At 41.3% G+C, this 22,143-nt stretch overlaps 1 protein-coding gene across 4 annotated transcripts in view; it reads left to right on the top strand.

The window, feature by feature from the left end:
• The window catches only part of MAMLD1 (mastermind like domain containing 1), a 245,932-nt gene extending 226,382 nt beyond the window's left edge, over positions 1-19,550 (top strand). For all 4 annotated transcript variants that reach the window (XM_069212410.1, XM_069212407.1, XM_069212411.1 and 1 more), the window contains 3 exons: positions 2,701-2,844; positions 12,187-12,268; positions 17,408-19,550. In XM_069212410.1, coding sequence (XP_069068511.1) covers positions 2,701-2,844; positions 12,187-12,268; positions 17,408-18,426 — 1,245 coding nt within the window. In that variant the 3' untranslated portion in view covers positions 18,427-19,550. The remainder of the gene's footprint in view (positions 1-2,700; positions 2,845-12,186; positions 12,269-17,407) is intronic.
• The last annotated feature ends 2,593 nt before the right edge of the window (positions 19,551-22,143 follow it).

The following is a 22,143-nucleotide window of genomic DNA, read 5'->3' as shown; positions in this document are numbered from 1 at the left end:
GGCCTTCTACGCTCTACAGGCACAAGGGAGAAGTGTCACTGTATCTGGCGGGAAGAAACGTTGGAGTATGTAACTGGTCCACTGTTTTGGTTACGGTTGCCTCACGAAATTTCCTAGGCTTTGCCCCAAATCATATGCAGCAGTATGCTTCAGCTCCTCTTCAATTCCTTTCAAAGTATCATAGTGCTCATTCCCTCCCCTATCCCCCCATGCCCAAACCCCAACCCAATCCAGCCTAGTTAGTCTCAACAAGGAACAAAGAGAACCCCTCCCAGACACCTATCTGTGCCAAGCCCCAAGTCTGGGGATGGTTGCATCTCTTAAAATAAGTGGGAGCAGAAAACTGTGGTGTGCAATTTCTCAATTTTCCTTCCTTTTCTGGGTCAGTTTGTGGGGTTCTCTTCAATTGCAGTTGCTGACTCTCTCAGTCCAGGGGACTAGGTGTGATGGCCGACCTTGCAGTTTTAAAACTTTCAGCGGAGCCTTAGCTCTACATGGAATAAAATGCTATAGATCACCAACATCTAATCGTTCGATTTTAATGTTCTACATTTCATTGTCTACATGCTGCAATTTTAGGGTTGATAGTATTTTTAGGTCTGGTGCTAGCCTAGGTCTTTTTATTTAACTATAATTATATTTAAAGTATATTTATAGTGGGTTTCAGCCAGCTCTCTTTCTCCATTTGTCTATTGTTGTCATTCACATTTTCCCCGCCCACTGAAACACTTAGCATGGGGCAATGAGTGAGCCCAATTTAGTCATTGGCTAATTTCATTTTGACTGACAACGTTCTGCTCTTTCACAAGAGGTACATCCCTCCACAAAGCAGCTGATACCGTAGGCTGCTATTGAAATATATGCTTGTTAAGACAAAAAAACAATATTTTTGGCTTTAGCCAATTGTTCTTTTTGTTCTTTTAACATTTGTGAGTGCTCAACAACTCCACCACCAATAACAATGTAGTTAAATAAAAATCACGACAAAACAAAAGAAGTATTGCCAAAGCTGAACGGCCCGCAGCCAACACCATACCCATTGGCTTTGCCAATGCTAGTTCTTCAAAAGTGAGCCAAAAGGGTTTAACTCCCTGTTTTACATCCAATGCAGACTTAGCAGTGTGGCTCTAGGGGTAATACATTGTCTAAGGCACATGTTATATTCTTACATGCACATGGGAAAAGCTTTCCTTAATTCGTGTACCCCATAACTGCACTTTCGTACAACTGCTCGAACCATTTGTTGACATATGTAGTTGATTTTTCAAAGGGGTGGTGTGGTTACTTTATTATGAAATCGTTGTCACTTGCACTTCAGGCACATGTAGCTGAAGTAACGCGGCAGCACGCCTCAGCGACTCCAGAGGTCAAAACCACCAGCTGCCCAGAGCAAACATATAGGGGCAGCTGAATGATGGACTTCCTACTTACACTATTTAATAGCTCCAGCACCTTATTTCAGACACGACTGCTCTTTATAAGTGTCATCCAATTAAAAAAGCTAATTTTCTCACTAATGAACCTTCCATCATAATATATTTTTTGAATTTTTTTTAATAAAAAACATGTTCAACATTGTGTTTGATGGAATACCCACTGGCATTTTTCCAGTGACTAACCTCATTATTGTAGAAGGCTGTCATCTTTTCTACAATAATAATTCTCCGTTGTCTCAAATTCACCTGGGCCTTTAGCCACCACCCCATCAGATTGCCTCATACTCTGCATGCCTTAAACCTAGAATCCTCATACTTAAGTCCATGAAGTCTGTGTTTAATTTGTAAAAAAAAAACGAGTGAAGGGCCCTTGTCAGGGGCCACATCAGCTTGCACCACCTATTGCCAAAGACAGAACCTACACAACTATTATCCATCACACTGGTGCAAGTGTGACAATTCACTGTTTGAGCCCCTCAAAATGTATATTGAATCAATAAACAACTGTTGTTCTTCTTATCTCTAAATTACATACACAGCGCCACCATGTGGCAGCTGTCATAAGTGCCAACAACTAAGTGCTGGAGCCCAGCACCAGAAAACACCGGCTCAAATTAAGCACTGCATGAAGTCCAAACTTGTGGTTTGATTTGAAGGCATTCCATTTTGACCTGTTTGTGTACATGACAATAAACCTGTTCCTTTCCAGTCCGGAGCCTCATTGTTATAGTTTGCAATCTTGGTGTCTCACTCCTCAGCTGTTGTTTCTAACCCGCCCTCGTCGGCCTCCCCACTCAGTGCCCTGTTGGCTCATTCTTGGCGTGCTGGGTCTTAATGTTTTTCAGCGTGGTTACTGTGTGTGTTTTTGCTTTTAGTCCAATAATTGAGGGTATGCACGAAAAAGAAAAAACAGACAAGTTCTGGAGCTGAAAGAATGCTGACTTAACCTGCTTCATCAGCCTACAAGAAGAGCCACGCCCTTGTGTTAGATAAGCACACACTTTCCGTTTCTTGTTGACGTTCCCTCCTTGGTGCTGGAGACATTGAGCGCTTGCCAGCCGAGCCAACCCAAAAAAAGTTTCAATTTGATGTACCCTCCTCAACAAAGCAAAGTCCAGGGTGTGGTGGGAAGAGGGAGGGAAGGCTGCCCTGGAACAGCGGAGAGGGTCAAGTTTGCTCGCAGCTGAAAACTGCTGTTTAGTAATCTTCCTACTCAGAATTATATAAATATATATATATATTTTTTCTGCTCTTTTCTTGGCAGGAGCAGAATCCTGGACTCGTTCCCAGACTGCATGAACCCGGCTCCATACCAACTGCAGGCTCCGTGTCCGCACCGCCCACAGCTAATGGATTCATGAGGAACGCCATCCTGAAGGAGCAAATTATGAGGCGGCAGCTGTTGCAGGTTCGATCTGTGCTTCGCTTTTCTCAGTTGCTATGGACGTGAGCATCACTCACTGAACACATTGTAAATTACCAGGATGTTGTCACTAGGTGTGGTGGCAGCAGTGCTTCGATAGGAATCGGGCAAAAAAAAAACACTTTTACGAGATCCTAATTAATGAAATCCAGAATCCTCAGGGAAAACTTATTTTCAATGCTTACCTGTAGCAAAACAGCCTAGGAACACTGAAAGATGTCATAAAATCGTAGCCTTTTAGAACGTAAGACACTGTGTGTCACTGATTCCTACACTGATGCTTGATCTGTTTAACACGGGGAGACCCAGATTGTGTGTTGCTGCTGGGACTGCAATACCTGCTGGCCTAATGCTGATCCCAGGGCTGCTGACAGCGACGTCCCCACACTAGTGCGACAGCCAGCCTGAAGCCACAGAGCGAGGAACAACGCATATGTTTCCATGGCAGGCCTTCTTACAGCCTTTGAGCCTATAAAGCAATAGATCAGTGTGCCCACTGCTTTTCTGCAGAGATTATGCAGGTATAGCTAGGGCGATGTGCACTGTGGGTGCACTGGGATGCAGAAAGTCCATCTGAAAATCGAATATGTAGAAATACACACAAAACTGTAAAATGCGTAGTCTGAAGGACTAACATTTTGCATTGTTACCATTTTATATTTTGTAACTAAAGTGAATGTTTTTGTTGTTAACTTCTTGAGGACTTAAATAATGGAAGATGAACTAAGTACGCAAGGATGAATCTATTCATTGCATGGGTTGACTGCAGTTATAAAGCAACATGATAGGTGGGTGGATGATCAAAGGATGGATGAGTTGGAGAATGGAGAATGTAAAAAGTTAAATAGATACTCACACCAAATTTCCGGACTCATAAATGACTTAAATAGTTGTTTAGATATCGGGGCGAATGGGTGGGCCGGATTGGTAGACACAGTGCTTAATTTGTAAATAAGAACGTGGCGGTGCCCAAAGCCCTCCTCTTAAACATGCGCCTGCTGCATTTAAATGTGCGTGCACGGAATACTGAGGCAGAGCAATCCTGAAGACATCCCAGGCCTCTTCAATCCATTGAACTCCACTCCCTGCCCTTCAGCTCGCTCTTGCAGCTTTCTGCTTTCTCCCTTTGTGACACTTTTTCGTTTTTCTCTTCCCCGTCTTTCCCACATGTCTTTTGTTTGCAGCAAATGCTTGAGGCAGAAGAATAAGTGCCGTCCCTCAAAAATAAGTGCTGGTGCTCAGCACCGGAAACAATAAGCACTGGGTAGATAATGCAAAGCTTAAAATGTAGCTACATGGAGCACCTTTACAGAACCTTCAACATATTGGTTATCCATGGGTTTATGGTTTGGGGTTGGTGGATGGCTGATTGGATACATTGATGGATCAAGGGATAGTTAATCAAAAGATAGATAGATTGATATGTAGATAGATAGTAGACTGCTAGAAGCACAGAGTAATACTTACGTGGTTGCAACAGCTGTAGGGATACATTGCCCAGGTACACATTCGAACACAGTAATTGTTTAGACTGTCCACGTAAAACAGTTGATAACACCAGATACAATAACCAGCAACCATGAGCAGATATTTACCAAACCCACTGCCAGCCTCAACAGAATGTTTTGCTGCATTCGTAGAACAGCTAGACATAGTAGCTAATACTCAGCAGGAATAAATGTGTAGCCACTATAGACGAATGAATAGATTGATGATTCGAATACATAACAAGAGTAAATAACTAACGTTGATTGGCGGGTTGGATGGAAGGGTAGATAAAGGATGGGCGAGTGATTCGGGGTACAGGCAGGAAGTGCTATTATGTTTATTGGGGTGGACAAATGGACGCAGCTGGGTGGGATCATTCCATAGATTTGATTATTGTAATAATTATTGACGTAAAACAGTCTGGTCAACTGAGTAAACACATTAGTTATGTAACAGGAAATAACACATTTGATATAATAGGTAATACTACACTATTAAGCACTGTAAATAACAGGCGTGACAATTATCCACTGGTGTTCAAGAAGATGTATTAAATAGGCTGTTAGAGGCGTTACATCATTTAGACACATAGGATGGTTCGGTGCCCTGGCCAAGGAGAATAGATTAAATGACCAGTGGATAGACAGATATTTTTTCAGTCGAAGAGAAATATGTTAATGTTAGAAATACAGTTATGGTAATATGTAGCTGCAAAGATACCGCATAGAGACGCAGCTGGGGCTTCGATAGACACTCCAGATGTGGTGTGCATTGTTGATAGACACTGATGGTAGATGGAGTGATGAAGTAACACACAGAAACTGGGTATAAATATACGAAACTAGAACGAAAGACAGAGGCTGTGAGAATACACTAGATTAACGTATAGTCATTAAGAGAGATGAGCACAATAGTTTGAGTAAGTAGAAGGATATAGGATTTTGAAGACTTAAAATATTATTAATCGATCCTCTAGGCAGATGTGAGTGATTAAGACTATAGTTTGTTAACTACAGTGTCTTTGCTTAAGACCTCTATGATGGAAGGTGGTTACGATTTGTGCAGTGTGTTGGCTTCTCTTGCTTCATATGTTGGATCTGGTTCAGGGATGCCTCACATCTCATTGTGCTGTTCTCATGTTCACAGAAAGCTGAACGCTTTGAGTAGACTAGCAGTTTAAAATGAAAATTAAATTAAAATGAAACAGTTATCGCACATGGATAGATTATATTAATATCTGGTTCTCTAGTTAATTCATATGTCAGCTGTATATAGGGTGTGCTTTTCAGCACATTGAACACCCCACCCAAAAGCATTCACTCTGTAAGCAGGTGCCCAGAGCCACCATAACTGTGCAGACTGAACAGGAAGCCACAGAAGAGCTCCTTTCCCTTTCTCTCACAAGATGAGGTCTTGTCCCCCCAGCAACCAACAACCAGGGTGTGGTTGAGGATTGCTAATTGGTAGCAGGGGACAAGAAATGACGGCGCAGGAGAGGCCTGGGACTCTAGGGGGCACGTGCTGCACGCATCAGAGCCAAGGCGTAATGAAAGGCACCTGCATTGGCCAACTTCGTGCCAGTGTGGGAGCGCACCTAGGCCCGGGTGCTCCTGGTCCGGCAGGTGTCATCTAGTGCTTTCCTACACAGACCTGGTGATCCCCTGGGGATGCTGTCAGTTCAGTATTTGTGCAGAGATTTACAGACTATGTTTAGTTAAACAAATTCAGAACACCTTTGGCGCTCTTTACAATTTTTATAGGAACTTGTCGCATGACTTTGCCACTTGTGGAATATTTACATTTCATAAAATGAGGACGGACTACTTTTTTTTTACCAGTACAATCAATAACTTTATTGTTTGAGCAATAAAAATCATTACAATATATATGAAAAGAACAATTGCGGTCACATTGAAATTTAAATAAAATACAATTTCTAAAATATTGTTCATTGTTCAAATATAAGAAAAATAAATAAAAAGCAACATTTATCATCAGTGCAAACATTTGTTCCTATAATAAAAATGTCACCGTAAAATCGAAGTTCCATTCAGAAGATGTTAATGCTAAGGTGGCTATTTCTCAATATATTCAGAATCCTGATACCATTTACTCTCATAATCATCATAAAAAGCTTGAAGTTATAATCCTATCATGATCATCAAAGCGCATAGAGTTTATAGCCTACTCACTATGGCCACTAGGAGGAACGCAAGGAAGAATTGGAGACTCCTGAATGCATTTGAATAATATCAATAAACTCCTAATGAACTATTCACTTACTCAGATTTGATGTACATATTGTATTAATGCAAAATATTTGTAAAATCACACTGCTAATAAGTGAACCATTTTAGAATATCCCCATCAGTACTTTTTAAAGATAGATATAGCTTTGTTGCATAATTGATAAAATCATTGCAGTCAGAAATATACATAAATGATGCAATTAGTAGGCCAGAAACCATGCGGGATTGCTAGATTACAGTGAGTAAACACAACGGTTCCTTGCCCAGTTGTAGGGTGTCTGCTTGAAAGAATGTCTGTTTCGTCAGGGGTGATGATCGCCCGCCGTGCTGTCCGTAATGTTCTGCGTCTGGGCTGAGTGAGAGAGTAATTAAAGGAAGATTGTTTAGTCCTGGGTTGAATATCTTCCTCAGCATTCAGCGATTGTTGGCACGTGTTTTAACAGGAGATCTGCTTTTAATATGAACTTTGCTACACCTGACATGTTCGGAGGTGTCAGTTCTTTGAGGCAAAATAGGATGGCTTGTTGGCATGATCAAATGCTGTTTGCATAGAATATATTTTTAAGGTACAGTTTGCGCCAGGGTGACAGTGCAGGTGTGGAATATCTTCCTGATGATATGCACATAGCCTGCATTTCCAGGTTATGAGGGTTTGAGCCATTTTGGGATAATGTCCAGTGAGGGGAGGATACGCAGCCTGGCGTGCAGTACCTTTACTTTCAGGAATTGTTTTAGTGTTTCTCCCATGTATGCCTGTGCTATCGGTTCCTTATACTTGTTTATAGTCATCCATAAGTGGGAACGTGACCTGAATTTGCCTTTGTCCTTGCTCCATGATAGATGTTTGATTTGCTTATTTATTAGCTTCTTAAAGGTAATATGTGGTAAGGACTTTTGCCACAACTCTTCTGCCTGAAGTTGCTTGATTGCTAAGGTGGTTTTGCCATACCAAGAATTTGAGTCGACCTGCAAGTTCAGGACGGATTCCTTCCCGATTGGAGCTTTTAGTGTGTTTGGTGGCGCTTGTGTTAGTAGGGAAGCAAATTTAAGGATGACTCCATTCTGTACCAGGGCTTGGTCTTGTAGCCTGAATTCTAGTCTGATTTGCGCTGGTGAGGACCTGTGTGGTATGCAGTAGAGAAGTTGGAAAACTTTACTCTGAGCGATGGTCAGGAAATCATTAAACTTGCCAGGATAACTTTCTAAGTCGTATGTCAGGGAAGGCAGGAACTTTGCTCTGATCACAGTGAGGAGCAGCCTCTAGGTAGGACTTTGCAGATTCGTGGCTAGTTTTTGAAGCTCTGCTAGTTGTGCTGCCACTCTGGCTTTCAGGGTGTTTAAATGCAAGCGGTGAGACCACTTTTCCTGTAACCAGATTCCCAAATATTTGTAGCTATTACTTCTGTCACCAAGCTGGTTTCCACATAGCCACTGCTTTTTCTTTATTATGAGCTTGCCGAAGATGACTGCCTTGGTTTTTTCTGAGTTTACCAGCAACATGTTGTATTTGCAATACTGATCCAGGCTGTTTAGCAGTTTTTGCAGGCCTGACAGGCTCAAGAGGACGATGTTATCTGCATAGAGCAGTGCAGTTAGAAGTTGGGAACCTAATTTGGGGGGATGGGAACCAACAGAGTTCAAATGTGCACAAAGGTCATCAAGGTATACATTGAAAAGCATCAGGGATAGGACGCAGCCTTGCTTTACTCCTCTCCCTATCGGAATTTTGGCAGAGACTCCTCCATTGCAGCCAACTTTTACCCTAGCCCAGTTGTCAGAAAATAAAAGCTGTATTCCTTTTATCACGTTTGGTGGAATATTGAGATCTGCTAATTTTTTCCATAATCTGTGCCGTTCCACAGAGTTGAAAGCTTTGGAGAGGTCCCCAAAGCAAGAGTACAAAGGCTATTTTCTTTTTTGTATACTTTTTCGCCAGTATTGATAGTGTTACCAAGTTGTCAGTGGTAGTTGAAGAGGGATGGAAAACTGTTTGGTTCAATGGGATTAGTTTCAAGGACTACTTGTTGGGGCGTTAGGTAAATCCAGAGGTAAAGAGCACAGTCCAGTTTGGTATATTCTGCCAGATTTATAAACAGCTCACTATAACACAAATGTTCCAATGATTTACATAAAACAGTGGACATGAATCTCCTACACATGTAGGCTTGAGCACAGCAATTAATTAAAAAGTGCTATATTTAAATAATTATAGAATAAACTCCCGCTTTGAGAGTTCCTAAAAAAACAAAAAAAGTTAAAAGTTTGATGAACAGCTGTCAAAACTGACAGTGGCCTTCCACCAATTCTTTTGTACATTGAAAGGAACCGCTGTGATGGCAGTTCCTTTCAGTGCATAGAGGTGACCGGTCATCTCTAAATTTGACAGCCCATAGTTCTTAAGGATGGTGGATGTAATGACGAATGGAGTCCTGCCCTTCAAACAGCGGGAGATGAGATGGGTGTTCAAACCACCACAATTTTAAATGATTATTGCAGAACGCCCACAGAAAATGGGGAAAATTTCAATACTGGCGCAATTCCTCCTACCTTTTTTTATTTCCCCGGGATCTTGAGAAGGATCTTCTCACCTTTGCAGATGGTTGAGAGCCACCTTAGGGACCACTCTATTCTTTTCAGTATGCCTTGTGTCTTTTCACCAGGCATCCACCTGTTGCTCTCTTAGGTTTTTGTTCTGGTGCTGGGAGCGGCACATCCTCTCCATTGTCAGCACTACGAGTGCACCGTGTGTGTCTGGAGAGAAGGCAGAGACTGAAGAGAAGGTGGCATTTCCCTGCAGCCAATGTTAAATATATGCATCCCTCACTCAGATTTCAGAAAATGGTGATACGGAAGTATGAGGAAAGGGTTCAGCTTCCGTTTTGAGATTTGGCATTAGCCAGGACCCTTTGATTTTACTACAATCATACATAATATACTTGCATAGAGCGACTTTCAGTCAACCCTCTTCATCCATTGGGCTGTCAGTGTGTCATTCACAATTTTCTTCCACCTACTACAGGAAACAGTTTGGGGCATTAGCTAATTTCAGTGTGAATGAAAACATTCTGTTCTTTTACAAAGAGCACATCTGCACACAAAGTAGTTGACTTCAGTGCCAGAGGCTACTAGGGCAGAGTGTACTTTGTGAGGCCCAGAAAAGATTTTTTGCTTTTAGGCAACATTTGTTTTAATATCAATATTGGCAAGGGTCTGCAGCTCAGTCAACAATAGGTTTTACCAAACCATTATGAAACAAGCATTGGCAAATCAAAAAGTCTGGTAAACTTCAAGTCTTTGGCTTTTTTAATTTTTTTCTGAAGTTCTCAGTTTAGTGGTAAGTATCCAGCTGTTAGCGTACTATGCTAGTGTGCCATTTTAAAAGAGCACAGTCCGCATATATGCATCACCCCACCACAGCAAAGAATGAATCCAAGCAGAATTTTACGTCTTGGACTGGGAATAATATTATTGACCCCCGATAATCCACCCATGAATGGCTTAGTTTCAAGGCTTACGCCATTGTCCTTATTCCATCATTGCTTTTGTCTACAAGTTGATGCCATCAGGGGGAAAACAACATTTCCCAGATACATCCACAGCTTGTGCCCAACTGTGGGAGCTGAGAGGTGGTTATAAAACAAGGATCTTTCTTTTAATTATTTTAGAAACTTTTAAAATATGGGTCTTTAGTAGACATGCATCTGCGCATTGAAAGTGAATGCTCATCAGAAAACATAATAGGAGTCTAATAAAGACATTCTGGACGTATTTTGAACAACTTATAGTTTTAAATATGAATTAGCACTTTTTTACACAAGGCAGAACATTTGCTCTCAATATTGGAAGGTTAGGGATCAGAGGTGTAGAAAATTAGAATCATTTACTTCAAATTATATAATTTGGTGAAGTCAGAAAGGTAGGGTAATTGCTGAGGTTCTAGTTTCACAGTTGAAAATAATATACTCCCTTATAATGTTTAGTCAGGTTTTTTTTACAGGGGATTCTACACCCTGTAACCCATAACCCAGTTTCCTCTTCTCTTTAATCTATCCTTTTATGTCCATCAACATTTCCAACCCGTTTCCAAATTCCTTACCATTTTATATGGTTACCATTTACCATTGTTATCCTTAGTTCCATGATATGCTAATGCAGTTCAGCTTGTTACTCATTCATCTCCTTTTAAGTTCTGTTGCCATTTATTAAAATTACCTTGAGTGTTTCTGTGTGTTTTTTCAGTTTTTTTGTTTGTTAACTAAATCTCAGTATGTTCCGCCTGAGACGAGCAGGGGACAGCATTGCATCCTCAGTGATATTGCACATACTTGGATGTTTCCTGTGGAGGCCTGCTTTGTAGTAGCCTGCTACTATAAGAGCCGGAACACTGAACTTAAGTATAGATTAGGAAATATGCAATACCTCTTGCTTAATGAATATAGGGGCATAGTTACAAGAAACTCATACACCATAGATGATGTGCCACTTTTCTTGCGCCTCATTGCGCCCCCCTAACGACGACATGTGTGCGCCATATTTACAATATGGTGCACCATGGCGCACATTAGGTCAATAGCGTCAAACCTTTGGAGATATTGTGGCACTTTGGTGGATTAGTGCCAAAAATTATGGCACTAATCCACCAAAGTCAAGGGAGACCCATTGAATACAATGGGAGTGTCACTTTATGATGCTAAAGATGGGAACAGTGAAATCATGTAGATTTCACTGCACCATTTTACTGGGCCTCCTAAATGGGGAACGTTCCCATGCATACATTATGCCTGGCACAGGAGGCGCAAGGGGCTTGCAAGTATGCCCCAAAGTGCGCTCAGTGTAGTGTTGTAGAATTACTGGCCTGGCTAGGATAAAAAAGACCATAAAATAAAAGGGAAGGCAGGGAGTGAATGGAATGTGGATGATTCCCGTAGAAGGGAATATGTAACACTTGTTTTAGTTCCATTGTCTACAAGACGAATGCAAATGGTTGATTGGTTGGTGCTTTAGTGAACATTGCAGGATTTCTTAGATTCATGTTGACACCATAGACAAATGGCCATACAATTTATTAATGCCTTGCCCCTCCAGTAAAAAAAAATCATCTGCCCCCTTCCAAAATTTTTAAAAGTATTCTATTGAACTGGCAATGTTGAAATATCTCTAGATTTATCTAAACTTGCAGTTAAGATTTTTATTGTTTTGAAAATGCAATCAAATAGATGACGCCAAACATTCTGTTCTGGTCAGGCATGCCTTAATAATGTTTAAAAGTATCCACAGTGTGATTATTAGAAGTTGGGTTGGGGTGTGGGTTTTGAAGAGTTTTTTGGAGTCCCTTGCCTTTTGACACATCCTCCCAGTTTGGATATCAATGACAAAACGTGTTAGTGGTGGCCCATTACAGAGCGGCTTACTGCTGCCCATCTTTCTTAGCTTGAAACAAAGCCCTGTTATCTGCATACTGCTTCTCTTGCCCAGAGCCTGCCACCCCTGATCATTTGAGCACCCCCCCCCCCACAGGGGGGGGAGGCGCACATCACTTTGCCTGCCCCTGTCATACACTGTTGTTGATGTTCTTCCTTTCTCTCTCCAGGTGAAGCAGAGACCAGGTATGATGGGTGTCTCATCGGAACAGCGCAATGCCTTTGTAGCCCAGCAGATGAACCCATTTCAGAGTAAGTACTATGGGACCATCAGCTTTGGCCAACTCTTGGACACCACAGTGTGCCGAGGCCAGCGCAGTCTTTGATTGTGGAAAAGGATCGTCTGTGCTTTTGAAGGGCCCCAGATGCTGCCCTTTAGTTTATGAGTCAGTAGACTACAAGAGGGGCGACCCACACAACTCTTGGGGTGCAAGGGTGTAATCCTTCATGAGGGCCCTGTGTAGCACTTCTTTCCATGTGACCCAGACACTGCCACTGCACTAGGGCTCCACTATAATTAAAACTGAGGATGACAAGGTCACTGTCATTAAAACTCTTGCTTGTGTGGAGAGGGAGAGGTAAATTACACTGTGAGTGTAGAAATCCTAGATATCCTTCACAATATTTTGTAATACAGCCCTTTTATTTTCCATTATGTTTATGTTGTGTAGCTCACAAGTACTGTGAGTATTGTTTAATTAAAAGTGCAGCTTTAATATTCCCACTATGCATTTGTAGATATCAGAAGAAAAACAAAATGCCAAGTAACAAAATAATATTATTATTAATAATAATAGCTATAACAATAATATGAATACCAATGATGATGATGATAATAATAATAATAAGAAGAAGAAAAAAAATAACAATATTAGCGTTGTTAAAAATAATACTAGTGGTAGTAGTGATAATGATAATAGCAGATTATTATTATTATCATTGGTGGTGGCAGTAGTAAGTTTCATTATTGTTATCATTACCATTGTCATTAGTATTATTGTCATTATCATCATCATTTATAGCAATAGTGGTGGCAGTAGTATTTTTTAAATAATTATCATTACCATCGTCATTAGTATTATTGCCATTACCATTATCATAGTCATTATTATTAATTATGGCACAAACCGATTCATGGACGGTTTCGGCGGGTGAATGGAGGGGAGCGTGTGCAGTGAGTTTTCTGAGGGGGTAATGGCTGCTTCAGGTGTGTAACAGAGAGGTGTCCCCTCTGCCTGCATACTTGGTTCTGGAGTCGGCCCTCCTTGGTTTATGCGGGGTCCCATTCAACAGGCGAAGCACTCTGTTTCCAAGTAGCTTGGGCCCTCCATGGAGAGCTGTTTAATTCCCATGAGTGGGTCTGAAGAGTCCCCTTTCTGTCCGCTTTCCTTTTAACTCTAAGGCTCTCATTATGAGTTGCACGTCACTGACAGGGTGCAAACACCGCACAGTAATTACCGACACCTTGTGGTAACATCCCGCTAGTACTGTGCAATTATGAGTTAAACTCTATGGAATGGGAAATACCTGTGCAAATCCAGTTTTACCCTGCATAAACCTGCATGAACTCCAAGATCCATGGGCTTCCGCATTCCCATTTAGCCTGCTCTGAGCAGGCTGTAAATAGGAGCAGGGGCTTCTATCTGGGAGGGGGTGGTGGGAGGGAAGTCAGGAAGGTGGAGGAAGTGTCCTGGCAGGTGAGAGCATTGCATGGTCCTCCCTTACCAGAGAAAGAAATTGGGCTGGTCATGCGGACAAGGCCTTATTGCTATTGCAACCAAAGCCTAAAGCAATTTTATCAGCAGCTTTTGCAAGTCAGTAATATCAGGTTCCCGCATCTGGGAAAACCAGGTGCAAAAAAATGGGCATTTCATGATCGGACAGAGCAGAATTCCATGCAGGAATTCTGATTCTTCCAACTGGTATTAGGGCCTAGGAGACCTACTAATTTACTATTTATTCTGGTGGAATAACAAGAATAATGCACCCTTTTACCCCTGTAGTGGGTGTAAAACACTTGTAAATACATGGTACTTGGCTCCCAGCCTATGGCGGACAGTGATTTATATAATCTGCACGTTTTTAACACAGTACATTAAAAAGAAAGAATGCAACACAAGGCAAGGGGCAATGTAGTTAAAATGGTACAGCAGTTAACTAGATTTAGAATGTGGCTGAAGTCATGACATAAGCATTTTTGTAGGCAAATTCAGAGCCGAATAGTGATTAGGTAAGTGTAGGAGACAGATGGAAGCACCTGCAGGGTAATGGCACAGCTCAAATGCAGACACCAACTTTCTAACAATACTTAGAGGAGATTAAACAATACAACCACTTAAAATGAATTGTATGCTTTGGGGTCGAAGCGCAGAAGGAGGATTGCAGCTTAGGCAGTGCTTAATTTGAGCTGGTGGTTTCCGGTCCGGGGCACCAGCACTTATTTTTGAGGGCTGGCAATTATTTTTCTGCCTCGAGCATTTACTGACAGCAAAAGACGTGGGAAAGATGGAGGAAGATAAAAACAAAAAAGTGTTACAAAGGGAGAAAGCAGAAAGCTGTAAGAGTGAGCTGAAGGGGCAGGGAGTGGCTTTAAATGGATTAAAGAGGCCGGAGATGGCTTCAGGATTACGTTGCCTCAGCATTCCGTGCTCGTGCATTTAATAACTGCAGCCGCATGTTTCAGAGGAGCGCTTTGGGCACTGGCACATTTTTATTTACAAATCAAGCACTGAGCCTAGGCAGTATAGCCTTGTAGTGGGCGGTATTTGTATCAGTCTATGTGAAGTTGACAGTATATTTGGAGCTGAAGAAATATTGCATAGAAGATCGGTGAAAAGAATGGGAATTAGGAGGTAAACAAATGGGTCAGTCCCATTCTGTAGTTTGTAGCAAGCTAATTTATCCCTCTCACTAGTTTGGATAAGGCAAGGTAGAGATGTGATGGTGGAAACTGCTAGAATGATATTAAGAAGAATAAGTTAGACTAATTATTTGGATGCAGAGAGTTTCATGTCAAAAGTAAGGTGGTCCTTTCAATGGAAATAGGGATGAAAGGACCCCAACACGATAAGATCTATTGACTGTCTGTAGGACATATTTCACTTCAGGGTTAATTATCTTCTAGAAGGCAGATGAAACACAGGGGCATATTTACAAGAAAGTGGTGCATCATAGATGATGTGCCACTTTTCTTGCGCCCCCCCTCCTGCCCCCCCAGCACCTAACAACACCATGGCTCCGCAATATTTACTGTATGGTGCCCTTGGCGGTTCTTAGCACAATATCATCAACGTCAATATATTGTGGTGCTTTGCTACACTAGCGTTAAAAATGTTGACGCTAGTGCAGCAACTCTCTGCACAGGTGTTAAAAATTACATAAAAAATGGTGCAGCAAAATGTTGTAAATTTCACTGCGCCCTTTTTTCGGGCCTTCCAGTGCCGGAACGCCCCCTTATATACATTATGCCTGGCGCACGTCGGAAATGCCTACCTAACGCCACATTAGTGTAAAATAAATTACGCTAGTGTGGCGCAAGGGGCTTTTAAATATGCCCCACAGTTTCTAATGAGGTCATAGGGCTGGTGGAAAGTAATTGACACTACAGTAATCTAGTTTATCACCTACAAAGAGATGGCAGCTCCAACAAAACTATTTAATCATCTCTCCAAATCGACTGGGTTTGTAGGACACAAGGACTATGGTCTCCACACTATGACACAAGTCAAAGACAAGAGTAAGAGAATTAAAATAGTTGTTGAAGGAGTCCTAAGAGCAGACACCCCCAGTGCATACCCCAGTGCACACAGGCGACCAACCAGTAAGCTGTTTCCACAACTTTGGAAAAGTATACAGAAAGGTTCTTTGACCCATATTGATTATATATGTTTGCAGTTTGAAAATAAGTTCTTTTCGGCCTGGGAATGCAAGGAATGGTGTACTTTATGTGTCTTAAGGCGAATATCAAAATTGAACAATAGCAACGTAAGCAGTATAATGTCATCACGTTACTGAATCGTGTAGGTAAAGTTAATATTTTCAGAGCCAGATGGTGTGTCTTTTGCATAATGCAGGTAATCAAAGTCACAAAACAACCATCCACGCAGTCACATAGATGCCAAAATACAGACACAGCATCACACTTACCAGATGTATACACTTGTAGGTCCAAACACAGACACACACCACCAGACTTGAATGTACACATACGCCCAGACCTACAAAGTCCCATGCACAAAACCACCAAACCTACACCCTCTTCCACATTCAAACCTGCCGAAATAGAGATACCCTTGCACACCGACAACCAACATGCAACCACCCATGCAGCGAGACCAACACACAGGCCAGTTCAACACATAATGGGTGATTAATTGATGCTTGGGGGATTCAGGTTTCAGGTCCACGTAATATTTTGTCCTACCTGTGAAACGATATCACATTCAGCGTGTAGAAAGTAATGGCGTATCAGTGCCACTGAAAACTTTTTCTTCCAGTGGAGAAAGCACTTTTAATGAAGGGTGGCGAAATTTAACTTCCCACCTAATCCTTTCCATCTTTGAGTTGGTGCTTTACAAGTAACACACAGTGTGCTTTGCATGCTCATTCCATTCTTGGCCTCTTTAACACAATCATAAATAAAGCGGATATCCAGTTCTGGGTTTTCTTATAAAGCCTGTTAATCCATGGTGGTCAAGTTAAATATACCTAGTGAGCAACTGGCAGGATTCAGTAATTTGGTAACTGAAAACACAGAAGACACACGGCTTTCAGCATACATGGAGATCTCTAGGATCCATAGTTGTCCACTTCAGTTTGCAGTTTACCACGTTCAATGTTGTACTCTTAACATATATTTGTTTTGACTGCGTTTTTGGAAGACTTGCTACAGCCCATGCTTATATTGTATTCTTAGCTTTTTGCCTTTGAAACATTTTGTACTCATGTGTACATTTCACTTCAGTCTTGAAGGAGCCTGTGAGCCATTAACAGAGATTAAATGAAATATGTTAAAAGTGATTTCTCAACTAATCACAAAGTCATCACTACTCTTTGCGGTAGTCCAGCCACTTATTCTTGTATCTTTGAAGTAGTTTAGCATGAATATTGAGGTAAGAGTCTGAATTCAGTCATAGCACGATTAGTCGTGTTTGATGCGACTGTGGATGGCGGAAGCATCTTCTTAACCTCCTTCTCTCCAGGCTCAGAGTCAACTCCTGTTTGTCTCAATTCTCTTGTTTGGTCTCTCTGAACACTTCTTATATTTTCGATGTGATCTGTCAATCATCATTTTTTTATTTCCTACTATTGTATTTAATTGTACTTTTGCATTTTTCTATTTTGTACAATTTTTCGTATGAAATGTTGACCATGGCTACTTTCTTCATGCAGATGTACAGCAGCCCATGCCAGGTGATTGCATCCAGCCCATTCCCAATGCGCCACCGAATCATCGCATGATGACATCAACTCAAGGGATGCTGCAGAATTCCATGGGCTCTGGAATATCACCCAACACTGTTAACCAAAGCAGTGGGTCGATGGTAATGGTTCCCCACAACCCCGGAAAGCAGCAAGGAATGTATCCTGCCAACTCAGATTTCAGCATCCCACTTCGTCAGAGCCAAAATTCACTGAGCATGAGCTCTGGCTGCCAAACGGTTCACAGTCAGTCGGCCGCCCGACCTGGAATGACATTGTCTGGTTTTACTTCCAGTTCTTTGGGAAATCATTCTGCTGCTCAGCATCAGTCAAGGCAGTCCAGCATGGCGAGAATTCCCAGCATCTACACAAACTCATCTTCTCAGATGTGGACATCACCAGGGATTTCACGGATGCCAAATCAAAATCAAATGGATCCCAGCATGCAGCAGTTCTCCAGTAACCCTCTGTTCAGCAAACAAAATGTTAGACCAAATATAACTGGCCAACAGTTTTCTCATCAGGCTGTGGTCCCTCCCAACCAGATTGCACCAGGAGTGCCGATCAGGCAAATGCCAAAACTGAACACGGGCCAGCCCAGCCAGGGCATGGGCACACTGAACAGCCAGAACTTAAGGAACAATATGGCAAGGGGGCAGGTAGCAGGCATAAATGTTATGAAACCAGTCCCACAGAGCGTGCCCAGCTACAGTCAGATTAACCCGGCTCAACTTGGTCCACCCAATTATTCCACCTCAACAGGCCAATCTTCATTAACTTTTGACCGAATGGGGAATGCTGCAGAGTTGCCTCAGTACAGCTTTGTCCCACAGCAGAGTAACTCAGCCTTGTCTGGTCACTGCACGGAGGCCGACTTCATTGACTGTCTTATGAAGAGTACCAGTAACAACGACGAGGACTGGTTAAACAATCTGACAATGCTAGATGACATTTTGGGACAGCACACTCAGAATTCCGGGCATGTCTAGCAAACAGTGACACGGACATATCTGTAAATATGGCATCTGACTTGAAAGAGAAAGACAATGCCCTCGATACTAAATGAGGTGACGCTGACAATTCTTTGCTTGCAAAAAAGTTTAATATTGTCATTTTTTTCAGACGTGTATATAGTGAAATATTTTCTAAATTATGTTTTCCAAAATATGAAGTATGGAATCAATTCTACTTCAATGCTGGACTGTTTGTAAATAAAGCTATAGTATAAGGTTTTGTTATATTATAGGACTTTCATTGATTATTACTTGTTATAAATATGCAAATATTGTTAGTTCGAGTAATACTGTGTATTACAGCAAGATATACCTGTTATGTTTTTGACATAACATAACACATGACTAGGGGTGCCTCACAAACTGAAGGAAACTGCAAATCAAACCTTGGTTTCAGCCTTGTACAGTACCTAAGAAGATAACAGAATGCGACGCCAAGAGGGAGGGCCGTAAAACACCATTCGGTAAAATTTATTTCTCACGTTCATTCAGTCTAATCAGTTCTCCGTAGTGAATTTTGTTTACGTGTCATTCACGTTGGAAACACTCCCTCCCAGCTACGGCGGAGTGGATGATGACGTAAATGGTGTACGGGGTGTCAGTAGCTTCTTATTTAAATCTACGACTGGATATGGGCCAGTGAGCTATTGGACCTGAGAACGATAGCCAATGAAAACGTAACAGGCGAACTGTGATAAGCCTGACAGGAGGATGAGAGTTTCTCTTACTATCAATGAATTTCAAACCTGGTTTGCACACCTCGCCGTTGTATATTTGTATTGTACAGGTAATGTGTTCCTGTTCTTAAGACTTTTCATCATGATTTTGTGTTACTGAAACACTTTTCAGGCCAGAAGTCTAGGCGGTAGCTTTTTATGTTGATGTTTTCTGTCAGCTTCTGTTGTCGTGTATATTTAAGAGTCTGTTTATAAAAGATCCACTGTACTGTAAACCTAAACTGTTCATACTTTGTGTAATCATATTTTAATAGTCACACCATATTTCTGCTATACATTTGTAATATATGGACCGCTTCAAGCACAGAAATTATGACGTTTTTCTTCATTACATAATAAACTGCCAGGGAAAAGTTAAATATACGTTTCACATCTCAGAAGCATTTTGTGTCAGCCATTACACCGTCTTTCACTTGCGTTTGCCCCATACGTTTGAAATATCTTGTTACCTCTCATGTAATAATTTGTACTGATGTCTCAGTGAATGTGCATAGGTTCAAATAGGATTTATAATCTTCCTATTTGTGTTTTTGTAATAAATTAACCCTCCCCGTGACGCGGAAAAGGCATCACACCTATACTTAATACAAAAGGTTAGTGACAATTTATTTACCGTTGAATTATATATATTTTTAAATATATTTCTTACTTTGAAATTTCACAGGAAAGCATTTTATAGTATGTTCTGACACCGTATATGGTTCTGACGTCGCTAATAAGTATTTTTTACTGTTTTAAAGTCGTATGCGTTGCACCCATCATCTGATAGCTGGCTCATACCTGCAACACTTATCCTTTGGTACAAAAATTCAAAGCATCAATTTTCCATAAAGATTCCTTTACGTACTGGGCAGAAACACTGCACACTTTTGACCTATCAGTCCGCAGAGAATAAATGATAATGTTATATTTATGTGTAACAAATAATATTCTACTTCTAGAAGAAGAACAAGAATGCACTCAATATGTGTAAAGCAGGAGAAATGGTCCAGTTTCGAAATTGCTAATCGTAGGTCCACGAAACCTGAACCAGAATCCCAGAAACCCCTATCTGATAGAACTCTGTGATCCTGGAAAATTAGCTTTAACTCTCTGTGGTTCATAATCCTTTCACACACAAGTTTGGGGGCAGAAGTCATTCAGTTCACAGAATTTGAAATGCAAAATTAAAAAGACATTTCGACCTCACACCACAAACTCAAAATCTCTCTGGACTTCCGAAAAGAGAACTTCACATGTATTTATTCTGATCAAATTTTATTTTTTGTCTATTTCTTAGGATATCCATGTGCAGCCTAAAACATGACGTAGAAAAAAATCAATTCTACCTCTTTTTCTCGGGGTTATAGTGTAACTTATGGGGCAAAGAAGAAATGTTTCACATGCGTGAGGAAAATAAGTGCAAAGCGTGTACCTCGCCTTGATATATTACTTTATTTAAGAAGGAAATCAACCTACCTTCAGGCACTGTACACAGGGAGCTTGCGCACCCCATGAAGATAAACCATCAGAAATCAGATTTATGGATTGAAATCGTTCAAGCTCACACATTGTGCAATCACTGTTTACCAATGCTCACTCAAGCGCAAGAGAGCGAAGTAGGACTCTACCCCTTCTTGCTGCTCTCTATCCAAAGAGAAGGTGCAAAGGTGTCACACAGTTAGTCGATCTCCTTCCAGATCTCCAGTTATGAGCTGATTCCACAGTTGATCCCCATGGTCCCTGAATTCCACAGGTCATCTGGAACGCAGCAGCAAATTGAAGCCTTTGAGGAGGCCAAGCTGCAGATACTTGGTGCTTTTCCGGCTCCCTTTGGGCTCAAAGGATCAGCAGCCTCCTTCAGTTGGATTACTGCCAGTGGATCCATCCTTAGTGCTGTCAGACCCCCTTGGACACATTACGGAATGCATCTGGTACAGACTTCCACCACAGATTCATGACCTGCGCTTGTCCCTCCCTCATCGATGTTGGTTTCAACGTTGCCGGCACTGAAGTAGGATCAAGTGCTGGTTTCAATGTCTGACCCTGAACTGATGTGGGCGCTGAACCCCAATAATCAAGTGCACCCTAATATTTTTAGACACCGCAGATTTTACCTTGGCAGCTCAGAGCCTTCACTGCAGTTGATCTAGAAGCTAGAGACACCACCCTCTTTCCTTAACCACATCCAATTAGTAGAATATAAACAGTAGTATCAAATAGTGACTGAGATCACTCAGTAGTTGAGTTCTAGATCAGAAATAAATTTAAATAATTTATTACAGGAAATCTCATAATGCATTACAGCAAATATAGTAAGAAATGTCATACAGACTCAAATACAGAAATACAAAATCATCATCAGAAATATCAATCTTAGTAAGCAGCTTTTCCCTAATTTAGGCGTCAACTCATTAAATTCCGACAGCATTGTAAGTAAGGAAAATCCCAATAATACTGGACAAAGTTTTGGAGTAAAATGAGGAGTCGCCCCAATCCCTAAAACCAAGTACTTATATACACAATTTAGGCATAAACAATTAGCAAAACTACAGATTCAGCATGGCATGATCATGCGTAACTCACTGCGAGCAAATCAGAACAAACAGCGCTACAAACATTAATTCTTAGTATTAACCCGTTTCTTAAGGTAAGGTAATTCTCCCCTCGCTTCCTCAGCAACATTAGTACAGAGATGTGGAAATACAATACAAAACATTTTCTTGAAAATCATCTATACAAAATGATGGCTTCAGCAGGCCCACATTGGAACTTACAGTGGAAGCCCTTCAAAATGATACATAGGGAACACAAAGAAAGTTTAATTCACAATACATGCTTTCTAACCAATAGTACAATTGAAGTAACACCCTCCATGTCTGCGGAAACTGTGAGGAGAGAAAGTTTGAGTTTGCAGAAGGTCTCTGATTGGGAGCGGGCAATATACCGGAGCAGGGTAAACGAGAAAACAGAAAAC

The sequence above is a fragment of the Pleurodeles waltl genome, chromosome 2_1 (genome assembly GCF_031143425.1).
Source record: "Pleurodeles waltl isolate 20211129_DDA chromosome 2_1, aPleWal1.hap1.20221129, whole genome shotgun sequence".
Taxonomy (NCBI): Eukaryota; Metazoa; Chordata; class Amphibia; order Caudata; family Salamandridae; genus Pleurodeles; species Pleurodeles waltl.
Note: the sequence above shows the minus strand (reverse complement) of the source record. Positions and strands in the feature narration are given on the sequence as shown.